We start from the raw sequence: 21,965 nt of genomic DNA on the forward strand, positions 1-21,965 counted from the left end.
CCAACAATGGGACGAATCCCATAGGGTTATGTTCGGGGTCGAACATAACAAGTAGTTTCCACTGCCACCAGCCAAAACTCGACGAGGGGGGACGGGACAGTGCCCCCTCGAGTAACAGATCTAGGAGTAATCGAATTACCCCTACTGGTACGTCCACAATAAGATGGTTGGTACTAGTTCTGTTAGTAAATTTAGGTCTAGTAAAGCCAATGGTGACTTTACATGCCCGGGGAGACAGTAGTCGGTCCCCGGGTATGGAGTCTATGGTGGGGGACCCACTAGGGCGCCCCCGTGTTACGGCACGTAGGGTGCGGTGTAACACACATAGAAAAACATATGAGACCCTATGGAGTAAAAGACCCCATAGCCCATCGAACACATTGACATTTCAAAGGAATTACACACATACATGTCCAAGAGTGGGAAAAAAAGAGTCTCACTCTTGGCAGGATGGAAAAAAACAAACTCCAGAAATCCAGCAAAGCTGCTGGGGGACTCACTAGGTTAGGAAATTCAGCCTAAACAGAGAATTCTCCCTAACAGTGGATAGGTTTGTTCTTCTCTGAAGTCCTGTCGCCTGAGGACTAGGAAGAGGACAAGTGGAAACTTTATCCCGGGACTCTCGCATATCCATGTAGTTTCTTTTTGACTGTGCTGATAGGGGCTGGATGTTAACCTTAGTTCCCTGTGAGTAGCTCATGCAATGGGATTGAGGAGATTTGATACAACTAATCTCTCTATGAGGGCCTGTTCCGTCCATTCCCATACCGGGGAGGTCTGGGAATAAAAATCAGATTGCCACCGATCTTGTGGTGTAAATTCTCTGGGTGGAAAAGGAGGCTCTTAAAGAAGGGTGGAAAATTCTGGAAAGTCTCTCCCTATCATAACGTCTTCCGGAAGTCCAGGGATAATGGCTGATGATACTAGCCGGGATTCCCCTCCGATATTAATGTACACTGGTACTCGGGGATAGATCTCGTTATTTCTGTGTACACAGGTGATTCTAACCATGGTTGCATGTTCTAGAGCTGAAGGTGCGGTTTAAGGGGGCAGTCTTGAGGGATGTCTGGAGGGTGTTGAGGGGGGAAGGAAGAGGGCTACACTTTTCTCTCAGACGTGCATAGAACCCAATCCAGAATTGATTATATCTGGGTCTCGGCGAGTCTGGTGGGAGGGGTAGAGCGGGTGGAGGCTGGCCCCATGGGAATCGCTGATCACAAGGTTGTGCAGATGAAAATGCAGTTGGGTAGGCGAAGGTCAGGGGTCTGGAGTTGGCACTTTCCCGGGGAACTCCTGAGAGACCAGGTGATCAGGGAGGAGATAGGCAACAACATTAAAGATTGTTAAACATGTTGTGTTTGAGTGCCCATTTCCAAATGCTCTGACCATTTGAATAGCCGTGGAGAGCGGGTGCCTCCCTGTTTGTTCAAGTAATACAAGGCCATAGTGCTGTCTGTAAGGACCAGTATGGTATTGCCTTGCAATTGTATCTGAAAGGCTTTCAGGGCTTTGAACACAGCAAGTAGCTCTAAATGGTTGATATGTTTGTTCGCAACTGATTGTGACCAGATTCTATGCACTCTCTGGTACAGAAGGTGTGCTGCCCACCCTAACAGGGACAGGGATACGTCTGTGGTGAAAAGTGGCTTCTGCTGAGGGGGTGGTGAATGATTTTCGCTTTAGAAGGTTCTCCTTCGACCACCACTGCAGAGACAGAACGAGGGCTGTCGAGACAACCACTAGATCGTCCCACTGACTGCTTCCTTGACACCATTGGCTCGAGAGACACTCCTGCATAGGATGCATGCGCAGATGGGCGTGTGGAAGCAGGAACATGCAGAATGCCATAATTCCTAACAGCCTCATAGCTTTCCATATGGTTATTCGACAACCGGCTACATACTGTGGGATCTGAAACATGTTTTGGACCCTCTCGTTGGAGGGGAAGACGAGCCTGTCTTCTGTTTGAATTAGAGCGCCCAGCAATAGTTTGACTTGGGATAATACTTTTTCTTGTTGATGGGGAACTCCAGGTTGAAAAGAAGAAACTATGGTCTTTTGGGTGTTCTCTAGGCACGTTTGGTGTGAGTATCGAGTTATGAGTCAGTCGTCTAGATAAGGGTATACCGGAACGGACTGTCTGCGCAGATGAGCTGCCGCCACTGCCAGTACCTTGGTAAATACCCTCGGGCTGAGGCAATTCTAAAAGGGGAGTACTTTAACCTTAGGTACTTCCTGTGCACTGGCAACATTGAAATATGAAAGTAAGCAGCTTTCATATCCAAAGTGGCCATGTAACCCCTTGCTTCCTGTAGCAGTGTTATCCTGAACTTTTGAGGCATACTTGTTCGCAGGTCTAATACAGGGCTGTGAGAAACCTGAAGGTGTCTCCCCAGCTAGTCCCCGGGGATCTGTCATCCAGGTGGCAAGGACATGGCCATCGCTATTGGATCCAGTTCCTGGGGGTGGACCAGTGAGGGAGGATCACCTGGATGGGGGTGGTCCTCGGGGAGTGGGACACCTATGGGTGAGACGCGGTATCCCCCTTCCTTTAACACTTTTTGCTCATATTCTTTCCTAGGACATTCCGAACCACTACCCCACCCCCTTTTCCAACACAAATACTTTCGCAACACAAGGGTCTAACGCCACAGCCGTTTACCTGACTGTCATGATCTCTGCTTCCAAAAGGTCAGGGTTTTCCCAACTCCCTTGGAAGCAGATCCATAACCCAGGTTCCGAGTGCCAACCAGTCCCAATTGGGACCTTTTGGACCCAGTCCTGGCGCCAGTGGCACCAGGCTCATAAATATGCCCAGTCCCAGCGCTGGAAGCGCCGGGCTCATAATGCTTGGGTGGACTTACCTGCAGCAGACCATGCTGCTTACTTGCCTGCCAGTTGAGCCTCTGATCCTCTTCTGTTTGGAACTACTTTTCCTGTTGGGTGGGGCAGGAGCCACTCCCTAGATTCAGAACACTGGAACTCTTCTGGAAAGCAGGAACTCTTTTCTTACCTAGGCGTGGCTGTGGAAGGAGACACCTAAGCACTACAGGAGGCTATTTAAACCACACCCGATGGATGAATCTTGCTTTGCGTTATTCTGCATCCTCTGCAGCAGAACGCTCATCGTGTCTTCTGCATCTGATCCTGGGCCTAAGGAAAAAGGCTTACCATCCTGAATCCAGTCTTCAGCAACACCTATAAAGACAAGAAAGAACAGGTTAGCATTACGGTCTTCAGTGACAACTCTTCACTTACCTGGTCCATCGGCTGTCACCAACGCCTCGCGCTGCATTCCGGCATCTGAAAGACAAAGGCTTACCTACTCTTCGTGCTCTCCGGAGGTCTTCACACTGCATTCCGGCATCTGAAAGACAAAAGCTTACCAACTCTTCGCACGCTCCGGAGGCCTTCGGCGCTGCATCCTGTATCGGAAAGACAAAACAAGGTGCGTTTAAAGACATTGGGGATCTTTAATACTCACGTGCCATTACTCCTTTCCACATCTAACCCAGTGGGTATTCCGGCACCCTGCAGCCGCTCCGAACTTGTACCTGCAAAATAAAAAGACAGTTAGAGCGCATCGTGAAGCAGGCAACAAGCGCTTACTTACGTGCTTCCAGGCGCTTCTATTCATCACACGGGCTCCATCTTCCACTCACTTCAGCCCGTCATCCGCCATCGCCGGAACCCTGCAAAACAAGAAACATCATTACTAAAGACTTTAAAGACATTAGAATTACTCGAAACTTACAGTTCGTGCAGTAAACGACGGACAGCAGTCCTCTGAAGTCAAGAGGCCTGCTCCCCTTATCCAGTGAAGAAACTGGTTACAGCACCCTGCCCCGAGGCAGATGGAGAGCACGGCGTTCACTTACCTAAGGTGAGAGCGTTAACCTTTGGGGTTCTACAGGAGAAGAGAAAGGGAAGAAGAGAGAGACATTCAATAACCCAGTTCCTTAATCCCATATTTTCTATCTGCAGACATCTTACCCTTCGCGTCAGACATACAGTGCACAGAGGTCCAGCCCAAAGAGCCAGCCGTGTGTTACACATCACCTTTGAAGATACGGTATACGCCCAGTCAAGACCGGCGCCTCTACGGGAATCAGGTGAGCGTTACAGAACGCAAAGCCCACCACAAAACTCCCGTCCAGGCGCTATGGAAACCTCGGATACCGACCAGCTAGCCCAGTTACTTGGGGAACTAAGGGCAGAAGTGCATGCAGCCCGTCAGGAAACGAACGCTCTAAGAAGGGAACTGATTTCCAAGGAGCGAACAGATGATCTCGCTAGACAATTGCTACAGTCACAAGCCGGACAGACCCCGTTACCCGCATCTGGGGGAAATCTTCCGTCTACATCCTCTATGAATCCAGTGCAGATCAACCTACCTGGGAATGTACCTCTGGCTCCGCCCGAACGATTTTCTGGTGACCCAAAGAGGTTTGCAGTATTTATCAATCAGTGCCGGTTGCATTTCTTATGCCGGCCAGCAGCCTTTCCAACTGATCAAGCTAAAGTAGCTTTCGTGCTTTCGTACCTTAGTGGCAATGCGGCAGACTGGTCGACCCCTCTAGTAAATCAAGATGATCCGGTCCTCCATGATTTTCAAAACCAGTTCCGTGACCTCGCATTTCGTGATACCTATGGTCCTCATTAGCCCTGATAATCCGGATCGATTACATGCAATTGAAGCTTACGTCGACAGCGGTGCCATCGGCAATTATGTGGATCATGAAATGGTTTTGAGGATGAATCTAACTCTTTGTCCCAAGGCTGTAAAGGACGTCATTACTACGGTGGATGGTACGGAGATAGCCTCCGGGCCAGTAACGCATACCACTCAAGAGGTGACGCTAGTAAGTCAAGATGGACACCATGAGAAGATCGTGTTCGATGTGATCAAGGCCCCTCAGTTTCAGATTATTCTAGGAATACCTTGGTTAGAGAAACACAATCCTCTGATCGATTGGCGAGCAAGAACGGTCCAGTTTCCAGAATGTGCCTCTACTTGTCACCCTCCACCTGGTGTTGCACTGGCAGCAATTTCTTCAGAGACTCCCCAGTTACCTCCCGAATACCTAGAATACCAAGATGTTTTCCGGAAGGATCAGGCTAACTCTCTACCTCCTCATAGGTCTTATGACTGCCAGATAGACCTGATACCTGGATCTACTCCTCCTTGTAGTAGAATTTATGCCCTCACCGAGCCTGAGAACCTTCACCTTCGACAATACCTGGATCAATACCTGGCAAATGGGTTTATTCGTCCTTCCAAGTCCCCTGCTTCTTCAGCTTTGTTCTTCGTTCCAAAAAAGGAAGGAGACCTTAGAACTTGTATAGATTATGCTCCCTGAACCAGATCACCGTTAAGAATAGATATCCGTTACCTTTGATCCCTGAACTCCTGGACCAAGTCAGAAAAGCATGCATATATACAAAGCTGGATCTTAGAGGAGCTTACCACTTGGTACGAGTAAAAGAGGGCGATGAATGGAAGACGGCCTTCCGCACCAAGTATGGGCTATTTGAATATCAGGTCATGCCCTTCGGACTTTGCAATGCCCCGGCCGCCTTTCAATTTTTTATGAACGATGTCCTCAGAGAGCTCATAGATGTGTGTGTTGTTGTTTACATTGACGACATCCTCGTTTATTCTTCATCGGAATCTGAACATCGGAAACACGTGAAAATGGTCCTCGAAAGATTGCGTCAACACAAACTTTTCGCTAAGTTGGAAAAATGTGTTTTCAACGTGACTGAAGTTGAATTCTTGGGATTCATATTATCACCTGGCGGAGTGCGTATGGACTCAAAGAAGGTCGATGCAGTTCTCAAATGGCCATCACCATCCTCCGTAAAAGGTGTGCAAAGCATGTTAGGCTTCGCTAACTTTTATCGCAGGTTTATCCCCGAATTCTCTCGAATAGTCCAGCCCATCACTGCCTTGTTAAAGAAAAACAAACGTTTTGAATGGTCTACCGAGGCGGAACAAGCTTTCCAGGATTTGAAGACTAAATTTATCTCTGCACCAATCTTAAAACACCCTCGCCCCGAACTCCCCTACATCGTGGAAACTGATGCTTCAAGCCTTGCCATGGGGGCAGTTCTATCACAAAAGGACCCGGTAACCAATCAGTTGCATCCCGTGGCATTTTGGTCCCGCAAATTCTCGCCTCCTGAAATCAATTACACGATTACTGACAAGGAACTTCTGGCTATCAAGTCTGCCTTTAAGGCTTGGCGGCATTATCTGCTGGGGGCCCGACACACCGTTACTGTGATTACGGATCACCGAAACCTGCAATATTTGAAAACCGCAAAAGCCCAATCCTCTAGACAACTCCGTTGGGCATTATTCTTTGCCGAGTTTGACTTCATAATTACCTATCGACCTGGTACAAAGAACGGTAAAGCTGATGCCCTTTCTCGGATGGGAGTGGAAGAACACTTGATCAACCCTAAACCTGTACCAATCATTCCCGAACAAAGAATTCTGGGTGTAATCGCCACAGAATCCATAGAGGAAGTTAAGGATAAAGCCAGGCAACTTGTAACTCCAGCAGACATACAGAATTGGCATCTGCAGGGAAAGGACTTTGCAGTAAAGGACAACTTATTGTATTTCCAAGAACGATTATACCTACCCAGCACAGATTTACAGAAAAAAGTAATCTCTTGTTATCACGATTCTTTAATGGAAGGACATCCCGGTATGGCCAAGACCTCAGAAAAGATCAAGCGCTACTTCTGGTGGCCGTCTTGGAAAAAAGATATCAGAGACTTTATAATGTCCTGTGGAGTATGCGCCCAAAACAAGAGTCAAAAGGAAAGACCAGCAGGCCTCTAACGCCCTATTGACATCCCACCTCGCCCTTGGCATACGCTTTCTATGGACTTCATCACCGATCTACCTCCATGCTCCGGATACAATACGATTCTAGTAATCGTGGACTTATTCTCCAAGATGGCGCATTTCATTCCGCTCAAAGGCTTGCCAACAGCAGCAACTCTGGCCCGAGAATTTCTCGAAAACATCGTCCGACTGCACGGTTTTCCTTCGGTTCTAATTTCGGATCGAGGTAGTCAATTTATTTCTCATTTTTGGCGAAGTTGCTGTCGGTCGGCTCAAATTGATGTGAGACTATCGACCAGTCACCACCCTCAGACCGACGGACAAACCGAGAGGACCAATCAAACTCTGGAACAGTATTTACGCTGCATGCTGCAACAAACTGAAAAAACTTGGAAAGACATCCTTTGGATAGCCGAATATGCCTATAATAACTCTGTCCATTCGGGAACTGGGAAAACCCCGTTTTTTCTTTTGTACGGCAGTCACCCTCGAACCTCGGAGTTGGATCCCCTCCAAGATCTTGAAACACCAGCAGTAGACTACCTGCATTCTACAATCACCCAAGCCTTTAAGGAAGCTGTTTCTCACCTTCAAAGGGCTAAAGAACAATACAAGAAAGGAGCAGATCAACATCGGAAGGAAGCCCCTCAATATCAAGTAGGGGATCAAGTCTGGTTATCCACCAAATATCTACCTCTAAAAGGGCCACGCACATTCAACCCAAGATACCTTGGTCCCTATTCCATCACTACCATAGTAAACCCAGTAGCGGTCAAGTTGGACTTGCCCCGCACATGAAGATACATCCGGTCTTCCACGTCTCTCTATTAAAACCCGTGCAACCTCAAACCCGACTAACTAAATCTCCAAAACCTATCCTAGTTGATGGAGAACTTGAGTTTGAAGTCAAAAGCATTCTGGACTCCAAGATCTCCAAATCTAAACTATTTTACCTAATTGACTGGAAAGGCTACGGCCCCCAAGAGAGATCCTGGGAACCTGCTGAATATGTCCACGCTCCTCGCCTAATCAAAAGATTTCACCGAACATTTCCTGACAAGCCAAATCCCCCGGAGAAGCCTGGTTTGGGAGGGGCCTTGAGGGGGGGTACTGTCATGATCTCTGCTTCCAAAAGGTCAGGGTTTTCCCAACTCCCTTGGAAGCAGATCCATAACCCAGGTTCCGAGTGCCAACCAGTCCCAATTGGGACCATTTGGACCCAGTCCTGGCGCCAGTGGCACCAGGCTCATAAATATGCCCAGTCCCAGCGCTGGAAGCGCCGGGCTCATAATGCTTGGGTGGACTTACCTGCAGCAGACCATGCTGCTTACTTGCCTGCCAGTTGAGCCTCTGATCCTCTTCTGTTTGGAACTACTTTTCCTGTTGGGTGGGGCAGGAGCCACTCCCTAGATTCAGAACACTGGAACTCTTCTGGAAAGCAGGAACTCTTTTCTTACCTAGGCGTGGCTGTGGAAGGAGACACCCAAGCACTACAGGAGGCTATTTAAACCACACCCGATGGATGAATCTTGCTTTGCGTTATTCTGCATCCTCTGCAGCAGAACGCTCATCGTGTCTTCTGCATCTGATCCTGGGCCTAAGGAAAAAGGCTTACCATCCTGAATCCAGTCTTCAGCAACACCTATAAAGACAAGAAAGAACAGGTTAGCATTACGGTCTTCAGTGACAACTCTTCACTTACCTGGTCCATCGGCTGTCACCAACGCCTCGCGCTGCATTCCGGCATCTGAAAGACAAAGGCTTACCTACTCTTCGTGCTCTCCGGAGGTCTTCACATTGCATTCCGGCATCTGAAAGACAAAAGCTTACCAACTCTTCGCACGCTCCGGAGGCCTTCGGCGCTGCATCCCGCATCGGAAAGACAAAACAAGGTGCGTTTAAAGACATTGGGGATCTTTAATACTCACGCGCCATTACTCCTTTCCACATCTAACCCAGTGGGTATTCCGGCACCCTGCAGCCGCTCCGAACTTGTACCTGCAAAATAAAAAGACAGTTAGAGCGCATCGTGAAGCAGGCAACAAGCGCTTACTTACGTGCTTCCAGGCGCTTCTATTCATCACACGGGCTCCATCTTCCACTCACTTCAGCCCGTCATCCGCCATCGCCGGAACCCTGTAAAACAAGAAACATCATTACTAAAGACGTTAAAGACATTAGAATTACTCGAAACTTACCGTTCGTGCAGTAAACGACGGACAGCAGTCCTCTGAAGTCAAGAGGCCTGCTCCCCTTATCCAGTGAAGAAACTGGTTACAGCACCCTGCCCCGAGGCAGATGGAGAGCACGGCGTTCACTTACCTAAGGTGAGAGCGTTAACCTTTGGGGTTCTACAGGAGAAGAGAAAGGGAAGAAGAGAGAGACATTCAATAACCCAGTTCCTTAATCCCATATTTTCTATCTGCAGACATCTTACCCTTCGCGTCAGACATACAGTGCACAGAGGTCCAGCCCAAAGAGCCAGCCGTGTGTTACACATCACCTTTGAAGATACGGTATACGCCCAGTCAAGACCGGCGCCTCTACGGGAATCAGGTGAGCGTTACACTGACATGTCCAAATACAAGAGTCAGGCAAAGTCAGACAATTGATCAAAATCACACACGCCTAACGGCCCTTTCCATTCCCCACAGGGATAAAAGGTTGAGCCAGAGAGCACAGTACGAGTAAGGCGAGCACGGCCGGCAGACAGCACGATGAGAGGGCTAAGCAGGCACAGCAGTTCAAAAGAAGGAGAAAGGCAGCAGGTATCGAGAGGGTGGCGAGGAGAGAAGTGACCTTGCCCTTTTCGTCACTGACCCGCAGAACCTTCGAGGAAGAAAGCCTAAGACTGTCAAGAATAGCAGGAGTGTCTTGTAACCGATGTCAACGGTACACGGGGCAAGCTTATGCCGATAAGCAGGACCGAGCGAAGCTTCCGCTCCCGTGGTACCGGCCTTGACCCAGAGAAAGCCAAAAGCCAAGCGGTTCATCACAGCCAGTGAGTCGAGGGGAGAATCGATAAGAACTGGGCTGTGTTGGGTGAGAGAATCGCAAAGTGGCAAGTTTGAACCAGGATTAATGCATTGTGTAAAGAACTGTAACAAGTATTTAAGGGGAGACCTGCTGCAGAGGGAAACCGGCACCACGTGGGTGCTAACTCGAGAGACTCTGGTCGACCCCATATGAGAGAAACCACAGATACCAGAAAGTCATAGGAGAGCCAGCAGAATAGGTCAAAAGGGTCATACTGAGGGTCAAACAAAATCCCTGTACAATCTAAAGACTTTGATCTATAAACTGTGTGATAGCAAGGGAAGTGAATCCCGCCAAATGAGAAAGCAAGGGAAGTGAATCCCGCAAATATAAGCGAAGGTGAAGTTGGCAAGAATGAACCCGTCAGAGGGATGCTGATGAAAAGGGGACAAGTCTAAAGTCCCAAGAAACAGTGTATTAACAGGGCGGAGGGATGCCCATTGAAACTGTTTGAAAAGACAATAATAAGATTTGCGAAAGAGCTATCTTGCGAGCAAATGAGAAGCCGTAGTGAACCCAGAGAAGGGAGGTTGAAAGTAAAGAAGGGTCAGCGCCCAGGGAGACCCAGGGGTGAACCCTTCACCCAGTGAACACTGGAAACAAACTTTCATTTGTTAAAGGAACTTTGCTTTGAACTGGAGAGGTCCTCGAAAGCGAGAAAGCATAGCCATCTGGGGTCTTGTTATCTTTAAACAACTTTCTAGGGATTTGCGCCCAGAAGAGGGGAATCCCGGGGTGAAAGTCGTCAGCCAAAGTCCATGGAAAAGATACGGTGTATTTGTTTTGTTAGTTGAACACATCAGGGCCTCAACGGCAAGAGACTTTCAAGAGAAACAAGATTTGGCCATCAACAGCCCTGATAGCTGAAAGCTCAAGAGTGTGTCCTGAGAGCTACCATTAGAACTGTCGTCTCATGATGTAGAAGCTCGAGACTGTACTATGCTCCAAGCTCCCATCTTACCCTGTGTCCAAAACATGGTGAAGGGAGTTCCAGGCTACTGTGAGAAACCTGAAGGTGTCTCCCTATCTAGTCCCCGGGGACCTGTCATCCAGGTGGCCAGGACATGGCAATCGCTATTGGATCCAGTTCCGGGGTGTGGACCAGTGAGGGAGGATCACCTGGATGGGGAGTGGGACACTGACGGGTGAGACGCTGTATTCCCCTACCTTTTACACCTTTTTCCCAGCCTCTCACAAAGGACATTCCAAACCACTGCCCCGGCCCCCCCTTTCTAACACTTTCGCACAACACAAAGGACAACAGACTAACACCAGAGCCATTTACCTAACATGTCCCAATACAAGGGGGTCAGGCAAAGTCAGGCAATTGATCAGAATCACAGACACACACGAGGCCCTTTCCCTTGCCCACAGGGATAAAAAGGTGGACCCAGAGAGCAAAGTACGAACAAGGCGAGCACGGCAGACAGCACGACGAGACGGCTACCACGCGGCAGTTGAAACGAAGGAGAAAGGCAGCAGGAATCAAGAGAGTGGCGAGGAGAGAAGTGACCTTGCCCTTTTTGTCCCAGGTCAGCGGAACCTTTGTAGAAGAGAGCCTAAACCACGAACAATAGCACAAGTGTCCTGCAGCAGATGTCAACGGTACACGGGGCAAGCCTATACCGATTAGCAGGAGCAACAGAATCTCCTGCGCCCATGGTACCGGCCGTGGCAACAGAGAAGCCAAAAGCCAAACGGTTCATTATAGCCAGTGAGTCGAGGGGAGAACCGATAAAAAACAGACTGTTGAGTGAGAATCGCCAAGTGGCAAGTTGTGAACTAAAGCAGCTGAACTTTGAATAAACTGTTGAAAGTGTGAACCGAGGGGAGACCAGCTGCAGAGGGAAAACGGCACCACGTGGGAGCTAATTCGAGAGACTCTGGTCCAGCCCCAAATTAGAGAAACTACAAGTACTAGAAGGCCAGAGGAAGGGCCGCAAAATAGGTCAAAGTGGTCATACACAGGGTCAAGCAAATTCCCTGTACAATCAAAAGACTTGGATCTACAAGCACTGTAAAAAGAAAGGGAAGTGAATCCCACAGCGAAAGTGAACATTGAGAAACCAAGGTAATTGAATCCCGTTAAAGGCAAGAGGGGTCCGTACCCAACCGAGGGAGATCCAGGGGTGAAGTCATCACCCAAAGTTGTTTGATATAAAATTGTGGTATTCAATTGAGAAGGGTCACCACTCAGAAGAGGGGGACCCAGTGGTGAATCTTCACCCAGTAAACATTGGAGAAGAACTTACATTTGCTAAAGGAACTTTTGTTTTTGTTGTTTGAACACGTCAGGTCCTCGAAGGCAAGAGACATTCAAGTGAAACGAGACTTGGCCATCAACGGCCCCGATAATTGAAGGCTCGAGGGATAAAAGCTGAACTATCATCTCATGCTAGGGAAGCCTGAGAGAGTATCCTGAGAGATGCCACTGGAACTGTCGTCTCATGCTGGAGAAACCCGAGACTGTACTGTGCTTCAAGCTCCCATTTTACCCAGTGTCCAGAACGTGGGAAAGGGGGACCCAGGTTACTGCATCCGGACATATTATTTGAGAACACTTCTTTCTTTTCTTGAGAATTATCCCACAACCCTTTTTGTATTAATTGTGAGGTTTGGCAATCAGTTTCTTAGTATAACCCTTTTATTTTGACACAACACCACTAGGACTGCCTTATATTTATTTGATGGTCGACATCTGTCTCCATCTTAGATTTAGGTTTAGATTAGGCATTTTTCCAACCCGCATACAACTTTAATTGTTCAATAAACACCCTTGAATTGTGATCACTTGTGTCTGTCTTACTTGTTGTTCCTCACACTACAGCATCCTGACATATAATTTGAGAACACCTCTTTCTTTGCTTGAGAATTATTCCACACACCTTTTTGTATTAGTTGTGAGGTTTGTCAATAGGTTTCTTTTAGGCCCTTTTTTTATGACAACGCCAGTAGGACTGCCTTATTTTTAATTTGCTGGTTGACGCTTGCTCCCATGTTAGATATAGGTTTCGATTAGGCTTTTTTCCAACCTGCATACAGCATTTATTGCTCAATAAACACCCTTGAACTGTGATCACTTGTGTCTGTCTTACTTGTTGTCACCATGGGTTTCTCACACATGGTGTTAGAGGTGGGATATGATTCAACTGATAAAAATTGAAACCCATGCTAATAATTGTGGTCCCACCGGAAGGGAAAAATAAAATAGTTGATCTCCTAGAGTCTGCCCGTATATCCCGCTTAAAATAGCTGTTGTCCTCTCAGTTACATATTCGCTCTAGTCAACTAGATCTGTTCTTTAAGACTCAAGTATTACTTGTTGTCTCCATGACTTTCTCACAGGGCCATGGTCAATAACCTTTTTGGGCACAAGGAAGTATATTTAATAAATACCCTAGTTTACCTGATGATCTGGGACGAGTTTGAGCACTCCCTTTTGCAGCAGGGTATCCACTTCTTCGGTAAGGATGAGGAGATGTTCGGGAGACAGTCTTCTGTTCTTTAGCAGTTGATATTGAGATGGAGGAAGAAACTTGATACAATAACAGTCGCCTACAGTCTTGAGCACCCACTGGTCTGAGGTTATCCCCACCCAAGCGTGGGTGAAGCATGTTAACCATCCTCCTACTGGAGAGGCATGGGAGGGGACCCGAATCGTAGAGTCATTTGCTGGCAGGTGTAAGGAATGCATGGTATCAAACAGTAAGACAGACACAAGTGATCACAGTTCAAGGTTGTTTATTGAACTTCAAAAAGGGTTTGAAAAATGCCTATCTAATCATACATCTACAGATCCAAGCAAGCTACGACCATCAAATAATAATAAACGCAGTCCTTGTAGTGTCTTGTCAAAATAAAAGGGCCTATACTAATAAACCTATTGCCAATCCCTAGCTCTACATACAAATAGTGTGGGAAATAATGTTGCAAAAAAGAAAGAAGTGTTCACAAAATCATATTTCAGGATGTTCAGGCTGTTGGCCTCCCTTCCTCATGTTTTCAGCACAGGACAAGGCGTTACACTCAAGGCGGTACACTCTAGCTTAGCGCTCTGGCTTCTCTAGCACGAGGATACAGTTCAATCATTCGCATCAGGGACTTCCGTGCCCAAGTATCTTTCCTTTTCAAAGTCGCTTCATTAAGAGGGCTTGATGTTATAAACAAATAAGATCCTAGGAGATTCAATATTCACCTCGGATCCCCCTCACTCGGGCTCCGATCTTTTCACGACAATGTTTGTACGTTATTTTTGCATAACGGTTCACCCCGGATCTCCTTTGGTCATGCTCAGATCTCGAATCCCCCTCGGTCAGGCTCCAATTCCTTTTAACACAATTTTCAAAACTTTACACAAAAAATTGCTTTTAGCTGATCTCCCTCCGCCGGGCTCGGACCAACTTTCTATATGATTTCATGAACCATCGAAGACTTTCGAATGTGCACAGGGATTTGCTTGACCCGTTGCAGGACCACTCCGACTTCACAATTCTTTATCACTCTTAACATTTGCCGCCTTCAGCTGGATACTTAACAGAGACTTTCAAATGAGCACCGACGTGGTGTCGAACCACTCTGTTTACGGTATTGTATCTTGACTTCAAAGTTCAATCACTCATCCGCTGATTACTTGTGTTTGCGTTGCTTGCCACATACACTTCATAACACTGTTTCCTTCAGTTTTCATTATACAATGTTGCCGCTTGCAACCATGGATTCAACACAGACCAATCTGGTATCAGTCTCCCCGACTCACTGGCTGTGCTGACTTCACTGGCACTGCTTTGTTGTAGGAGCAAAGGACAGTTCCACAGCGGCACACAATTCGCCCCACCTTGACTATCAACGGAGGAGAGCCCCGTGTACCTCTGACACACACAATGCAGCATTCTTCAGACTTGATTCCTGGTCTTACATTTCCTATTCTCGAAGGTTCTTGAAAGTAACAGTCTTTTGTTGAAAAGGTCAAGGACACTTCCCTCCTTGCAATCCTCTTTGACTTTGCCGTCTTTCGCCTTGTATTGAATTGCCATCTTGGAAATGTTGCTTCCTCGTGTGCTTTGCCTTGCTCAGAGTGTGCTTTCGTGCTCCGCCTTTTATCCATGTGGGGAAGTGTGATGGAAGTCAGGTGTAAGTAATGGTCAGGGATTGCCTGACCCTGCCTGACCATTGTATTGGGACATGTCAGGTATACGGCTCGGGTGTTAGTCCGTTTTCTCTCACAGTGAGCTGTCCGTGAGAAAGTGTTTGTGTTGAGAAAAGGGGGCAGGGTTTTGAATTCCTAAGTACCCTGTCTGGTAGGATGGGGTAACAGCGTTACAGTGAAGGGGATACCGCGTCTCGCCATCCAGTGTCCCACTTCCACTCCCCAAGGACCCCTCACCCAGGTGATCCTCCTGCACTGGTCCACCCCCAGGAATTGGATCCAAAAGTGATGGGCATGTCCTGGCCACCTGGTTGACAGATCCCAGAGACTAGTGGGAGAGACACCTTCCGGTATCTAACACAGGGCTGCCACTGGCTGCTGCATTTCTTCCCCTTCCTTTGCCATGCCGAAATCTCCACTGTTGTGGGGTTGGATAAGTGCTGGATGTTACTTGGCCAGAATACCAGGATGGACCGCCTGTACTATAGGCACCCTGATTGGTGCGGGAAAAGGATAGCCTGCGAAAAGACTGGCGGGTATTCAACACCCTGCCTTGTACATACAGTCTGCTAGAGATCTTATTAAGATATTTTGAAGTCTCATGATCTATCTTTGCTGTCTCAAGTCTGTCGTCCACCGCTATGCCAAACAGAGGACGGTTGATGAACAAGGCCTGTGTCTCAGATTTAAACCCGGGAATATTTAAGCCATGCATGGTGTTTTAAAAGAGTGCACTCAGCCAACACCCTACCTGCCGTTTCCGGGGCGTTGGGTGTTCAAGATGTTCTGTGTGACAGGACGTCCTTCCTGCACAATTGCAAGTAGTTGCAATTTTGTTGGTTCAGTCACATTTTGCAGACCCCACTGGACATCATTGAAGGTAGCAAGGAGAGTGGGATTGTAAGCGATGCAGGTACTGTAGGCCGCAGAAGAAGTGATTCTTTTGCCCAAGGCGCAGCGTTTCTTACAGTCTTCATCAGAGGGAGACTCCCATGAAGACAGGAGAACCTGCACGTTTTCTAGTCGTGGTAACGACCAGAGAGTCTGTGTCAGAATGGCACCAGATATAAAGTGGACCAGAGGATTCGCGCCCGAGTAAGGCAGGAGAATAAGCAAGGCGGGGGCAATGCACTTTTTAATGCAGTTAATAAGCGGGATACCCTGGCTAACTGGAACGTTTTCCTTGAGGAGGTCCTCTACGAAGTCAGAGTCAGCCACCGTCTCCTGAGTGACAATCTTAAAAAGCTTCTGAAAAATATTATTGAAGAGCATTTGATCATCAATAGAGGATGCCTTCCTTGGTTGGGATACAGAAGGGGCGTCCAAAAAGACTATCATGCTCTGAATCATAAGCAGGTGTAGTGGGCCAATTCCCCTGCTCCTCTGTAGGAATCCAAGCATCTGGGTCGTGAGAAATAGGGACCTGGGAGCCATCATCACGATACAGAAAATAGTAGATGTGATTGCCCTGATCATATTGATCATCCTAAAAAATTTCCTCAGAGGGATCGGGCAATTTGTGTCTAGAAGAAGCAGAGTGAGCCCCAGGGGAGTGAAGCCGAGGAGTCTTAGAGGGCCTAGGGCCTTCCTCAAAGGAACGGGAACGTTTAAGAATTTCATCGAATTTATCTGAAAACCCAATAAATTCAAATACTTTCTCCATGCTGTGTTCAAACATTTATCTAGTCCAGGAAGTAGATGTGGACATTTCTGGAAGCGGAAACGCTAGATCAGAAGGAGCTGGGTCTATCGGCTCTTGTAGAGACTGGAAGAAAGGAGATGAGGCCTGGGTATACCCTGAGGGCAGAGAATGGGCCTTTTGGGGTCCGGAACCATTGGAAGGGGTCTTTGAATGCTACTCCCTTAGTTTGGGAGGAGTGTTGACAAAAGAAGTGCATTTCGACGTGTCTTATGACGCATTGGATACATGCGTCAAAACTTTAGGGGGGGCACCCTGGTTACCGGAAGACTTGGGATCATGCGCCAACCATGACGGCAGAGGTGCAGCGGCCCCCGATACCCAGGGCCGTTGAAACTCAGCAGACTTGCGGGTGCGATGGTTCTCTCAAAGGAGGCCTACGGGTTGTGTGCTTGGCCTTGGGAAGAGAGTGTGTGCCCTTGTCGTCAAGGTGTGGTTTCCCTGCAGCAATGCACTCGGCATGCCTAGCGGGACTGGGGGCGGGCATGTGGGAGTTGGCTGACTCCACAATTATGTCTTCGGTCTCTGAAACTGAGCCGTGGCTGCTAGAGTAATCCTTGTCCGAGGCAAAGGCACCGGTGGGAGAATGACTCTCGGCCTGCATAGTGGATGCCACCCACCGCTTTGTGCACCCATCTTTAAGCGTCTTGGGCCTAAAGAGTCGACAGGCCTTGCAACGCCTCCTGTCATGGTCACGAGGTAGACAATTATTACACTCCCTATGAGCGTCCTTCCACAGAAACGTCCTGTTACAGGAAGGGCACAATTTAAATGGAGTTATCTCCATTTGAAAGTGCAAAAGGAGCAGCCAGACAAGTAAAGGAAAAGGAGGGAAAGCTAAGAAAAGGCATTCCCCAAAGTATTGAGAAAACAAGCCCACACTCACCTGACTGTAAGGCCGAAGGGACAAAGGCAAAGGCCGACGACAGCCGTTGAGTTGTATTTTTCAAAAGAAGATCCAGAGGACGCAAAGGGTAACAGTCATTGATGGATGGGTCAAAGACGCGTGGAACAGCAATAAATCTCATCAACAAGTGCTCTGAATAAAAGCGACCAACCAGAATGGCGGAATAAAACTATCTCGGGGGACCTTGGCATGCTAGGGATCTTGGGTACCCTACATGTCATGTTAGGGATAGTGTTACAGACACGTCCAGGTCGACGTCCCTTTTCACCACTAGATGTCAGACTATATGCACAGCATGATATTCTAAGCAGATTCACAAGCATCAGAAATATATATCCTTTTTACACTTTCAATTGGCCTGGTATACTTCCAGTGCTTTGCACACCCCTCCAAAATGTATAGTCTCTTGTTTTTGCTTTTTCACAGGTACAGTAAGAGTCTTCCTGCGTGAGTGATGCTGGCCCACCAGACCCCCACAAGTCTGCCCGCCCTATAGTCTCTTAGCTGAAATAACTACCTAACGGGCAAACCCGAAGGGAAAGGGGAAATGGGATAAAGTAACAAACACAGATCTTCACAGCACCCTCTGCTTCTGCATTGTTCTTGGACTGCATATGCTGGAGTCTATTCTCTGATTATCTCCCAGTGATACTGTGAGGACCTAAAAGCAATACAATAACTATTGCTACACTCATCTTCCAACAACTTTTACCTGCTCTTCTTGCCCTCACAGACCCTCCAATACCTGTAGCCTATGCTTGCTGGCTGATGGGCTTTCTTAATTCTTCTACTGAAGTTTCTAGCAAGTCTTTAACACATTTTAAACTCTGTGCATAAAACTTAAGTTGACCTGTAGTTTCTCTTCAGTTCTCTCAGACTCTCCATTCTGCCTTTTCTTAGGTTCTTGAGAGTTCTAGAGAGTCATAGAAATATTTGGCTAACTAAACTAAAAATGCTTCCAGGTATCTTTATTACTCTATTTCTAAGAGTCCACTCTGGAACTGCCTTGCCTGCTTGCATTGTTCTGCTTAATTGACGGCAGAGTTTTTACTAATGATAAATGTTACATCTGGAGTACTGAAACCTCGATTCTAACTGCCTCCTTCAAATTAAATTCTGCTTCTTTTTGTCTTTTCACCACAAGTTCACTGTTTGCATTTTATTTAACTGAACATCTTCCTAAACTGCTCCGTGAGGCAATCTTGTGAAGATAACTGCAAAGAGATGACCGCCTTTTAAAAAATCCCGACGGAAATATGCGGCTCTGCTCCTGCGTACGCATCAAGAGGTCCTTTACTCTAATCCGCCGCCCGAAAGGAAGGACACGACGCGCATTAAAGAAAAACTTATTTACAAAAGTAAGTTACTAAATTAGTAAATCCTTAGTTTATAGGTTAATAAATACATTGGCGCTTATATGCCTAGACCGCACGCCTCATAAAAAGGTTAGCATTCGTTTAACTCGAGCACAACAAAAACACGTGCACTGTAAAATCACACGCACCCTTCAGAAAACAAAACATTAGCCGCAATGTTGTTACAAACTGCTTGACTCTCATTTACTTCAATTGTATTAACTGTTACAAACTTCAACTCAAGCGTGTTCTTGATCTACATGCTTATTGCAAATGAAATGAAACAGTTCTACAGATAACTGGTTTTCATTTTCTGTTTTTTCTTGTAAATATTCACTGGCACTTATCTTGCTTCATCTGTTCACGACTTCCATTGTTCATCAGCATATTTTATTACTTCTTCAACTGCTTTGAAATCTTTGAGTCTCTCCTCTGAAATATAATCTCTAGACTTAACTATAAAACTCAAAACTCTGCTGAGCTATAAAACTGCGACCTGCTTCCCTGAATGCTTGAATGAAAGGCAGTTTAGAATTCTTAGTAGAATTCCAAACTATCTCACTGCAGTCTCCTCCAATCACTGCTGCTGCTGAGAGACTCCATCTTGCCTTGGGGAAACAAAGGCCTCCTGAAGACTTCATTAAGGGAAAGTTTCTTTGTTTTCAAGTCATTACCCATACAACTACAACCACCTGCAAACCCACACCATTGTACCTCCTCCAACTAGAGTGTTTCAGGCATGCATTTGTATATGTACTCCTAAAAGGACGACCTTTACAGTGAATGCCCTTATGTGAAAACCTTATTGTGTACCCTGGAACCCTGACATATGTGTATCGCATAAACTCACCAACAGGAAAGATATGTGTTTTCCTTCAGTTCTGTAAATATTCTCTCGCTCTTTCTCCCTCATATGGTTCATAAATACTCCTTCAGTGTTGACATGGCTGCCAATACGCCCCGGTGTCCCCTCTTCCTCTGGGTGGACTCAAAGCTCTGGCTGGCGAATTGCTCATTCTCCCACAGTAAGCCGGTAACAGTTGTTTGGCGTTTGCTCTTCTGATGCTGCATTCGTTACTTGGCTTCGCTTTATTCTGCTGTCATGGCTGGGCTCATCTGCTTTGTATCTTCAAGCTCCGGCAAGGCGAAGGCTGCTTCCAAACATCTACGAACGCCGGCAAGCCCTCTGTTGACTTCTGGCATTCCCGCAACGTGTTTCTTCTCGTGGTCAGCTTCTCTATCTCTGCTTCCCGAGCCGGTTCGCTCCACAGCCCTTTCTCCATCATCACAGTCTCTCAGCTCTGTTCGAGAGAAGCAGCTTTCTCTCTCTAGCAGTGCACCTCAGTCAGCTGCTTCACTTGTTTAAATCTCCTGGTCCCAGGTATGTGCTCGCAACAACTAGAGCACACCATGTATTTCTGGCCTTCCTGGATCTGCATTATTCCGTTCATCTTCCTCGTTGCAGTTTTCTGGTAGTTATGGAAATGGAAGTCTATTCTTAAAGTTTTACAGGTAAAGTTTGGATAATTTTTCTTTAAAGTTAAATCAGTTGTAGATGACTTGTAGGTAGAGGCGGAGAAGGTGTTTTCATTAATTTTAGAGGGTAAGTCAGATGTGATGTCTTATATACACTTCTCATTAGAAGATATTCAGCACCTTCCCTAGGTGTATGAGGGGAGGTGTTTCAGTAAGCCATTAATACTTTAGCCATGCTGGGGTATCGTCAAAAGAAGAAGGGGGATACCAGGTCTCATCCAATGGCACCATGATGTTGTCCCAGAGGTTGTGGCCCCCCCACCCCCATGTGATCCTACCTCATATAGCCACCCCCAAGGTCACTATCAGGTAGTGGCTGCCATCTCCTCGCCCCACATGGCGAAAGGTCACCGCCAGGAAAGGAGTGCTGACACCATCAGATTCATCACAGAGCCCACCACAACTACCCACATCTTACAAAAATCATCCCTCCCTTGAGTCTCTTCTAAATGCCATTATTGTAGAGGGAATGGACTACTTGACGTCTCTTATTCAATGGGAAAATAACCAAGAAGCGAACCTTCTTCATAGAATCAATCCGAGAGCACATATCACTTTTTGCAACCTAGCTTCACTAACTTCCAGTGACCATGCACAGTCATTTCAAGGGCCTCACGTGGCCCATTGGGCAGTCTTGGTTACAGGCTCAATCTTTTTGGAAAAGCACCTTTCCATCGCACTTGTGCTATTGGCAGCTTTGAGCCCTAATGCAAGAGCACCTAAATTAAAGAGGGCCAACATTTTTTTTTAAAGGGTCAGAGCAGGAGTTCGATCCACAGTGATGGCAGGGCCTGGGCTCGCTAGTTAACTCCCAGTAACAATCAGAAATGTAGAAACCCCCAGCCTTTTTTGGAAACATGCAAACGAATCTTTTCTGCAAAGAGCTTGCTTTTAAACTATTTCAACATTTCACAGAGTCGGTTGACCCACAAACTCTAAAGGAGCAAACTGAGCACAAGCTGCATAGAATCTATGTTTGCACAAAATAACATAACTTCAGGTGACACCGTCACTTGCACCAATGTAAGAGGGGACATACAGAACAAAACTAGAAATGTAAAGTCACATAGGACATACCTGCTTCTAATCCTCCCTGTTTGTATGGATACTGAACAGAAAGGCACAGTTGTATGCTTATTTGGGTCTTTCCGGCAGCACTTTCCCCACCAAGTTCTGTAATTCCCACCAAAGGTAGACCACCTTTTAGCAAGCGATCCAACACTGGGCATCCCAGGCTCAGTCTCTGATGCTGGGCGGCAAATAATTCCTTTTCACGGTACATCTGCAAAACTAAAAGATGGAAAACACATCATAAAACTGACTTTGCTGATGTGAAGCAAAACACGAGGGAAAGTTTCTATGACCGATTCATTAAAGTTTCTCTTTTTCTGAACTACCCAGTAATATCCCATTTCTAAAATATACTT

The 21,965-nt window shown here is 47.0% G+C and overlaps 1 protein-coding gene across 4 annotated transcripts in view; it reads right to left on the reverse strand.

The window, feature by feature from the left end:
• Positions 1-21,965, reverse strand: part of XRCC3 (X-ray repair cross complementing 3) — a 172,471-nt gene that overhangs the window by 87,372 nt on the left and 63,134 nt on the right. For all 4 annotated transcript variants that reach the window (XM_069638187.1, XM_069638190.1, XM_069638189.1 and 1 more), the window contains one exon: positions 21,616-21,828. In XM_069638187.1, coding sequence (XP_069494288.1) covers positions 21,616-21,828 — 213 coding nt within the window. The remainder of the gene's footprint in view (positions 1-21,615; positions 21,829-21,965) is intronic.

The sequence above is a fragment of the Ambystoma mexicanum genome, chromosome 14 (assembly GCF_040938575.1).
Source record: "Ambystoma mexicanum isolate Mex_15411 chromosome 14, UKY_AmexF1_1, whole genome shotgun sequence".
Lineage (NCBI taxonomy): Eukaryota > Metazoa > Chordata > Amphibia > Caudata > Ambystomatidae > Ambystoma > Ambystoma mexicanum.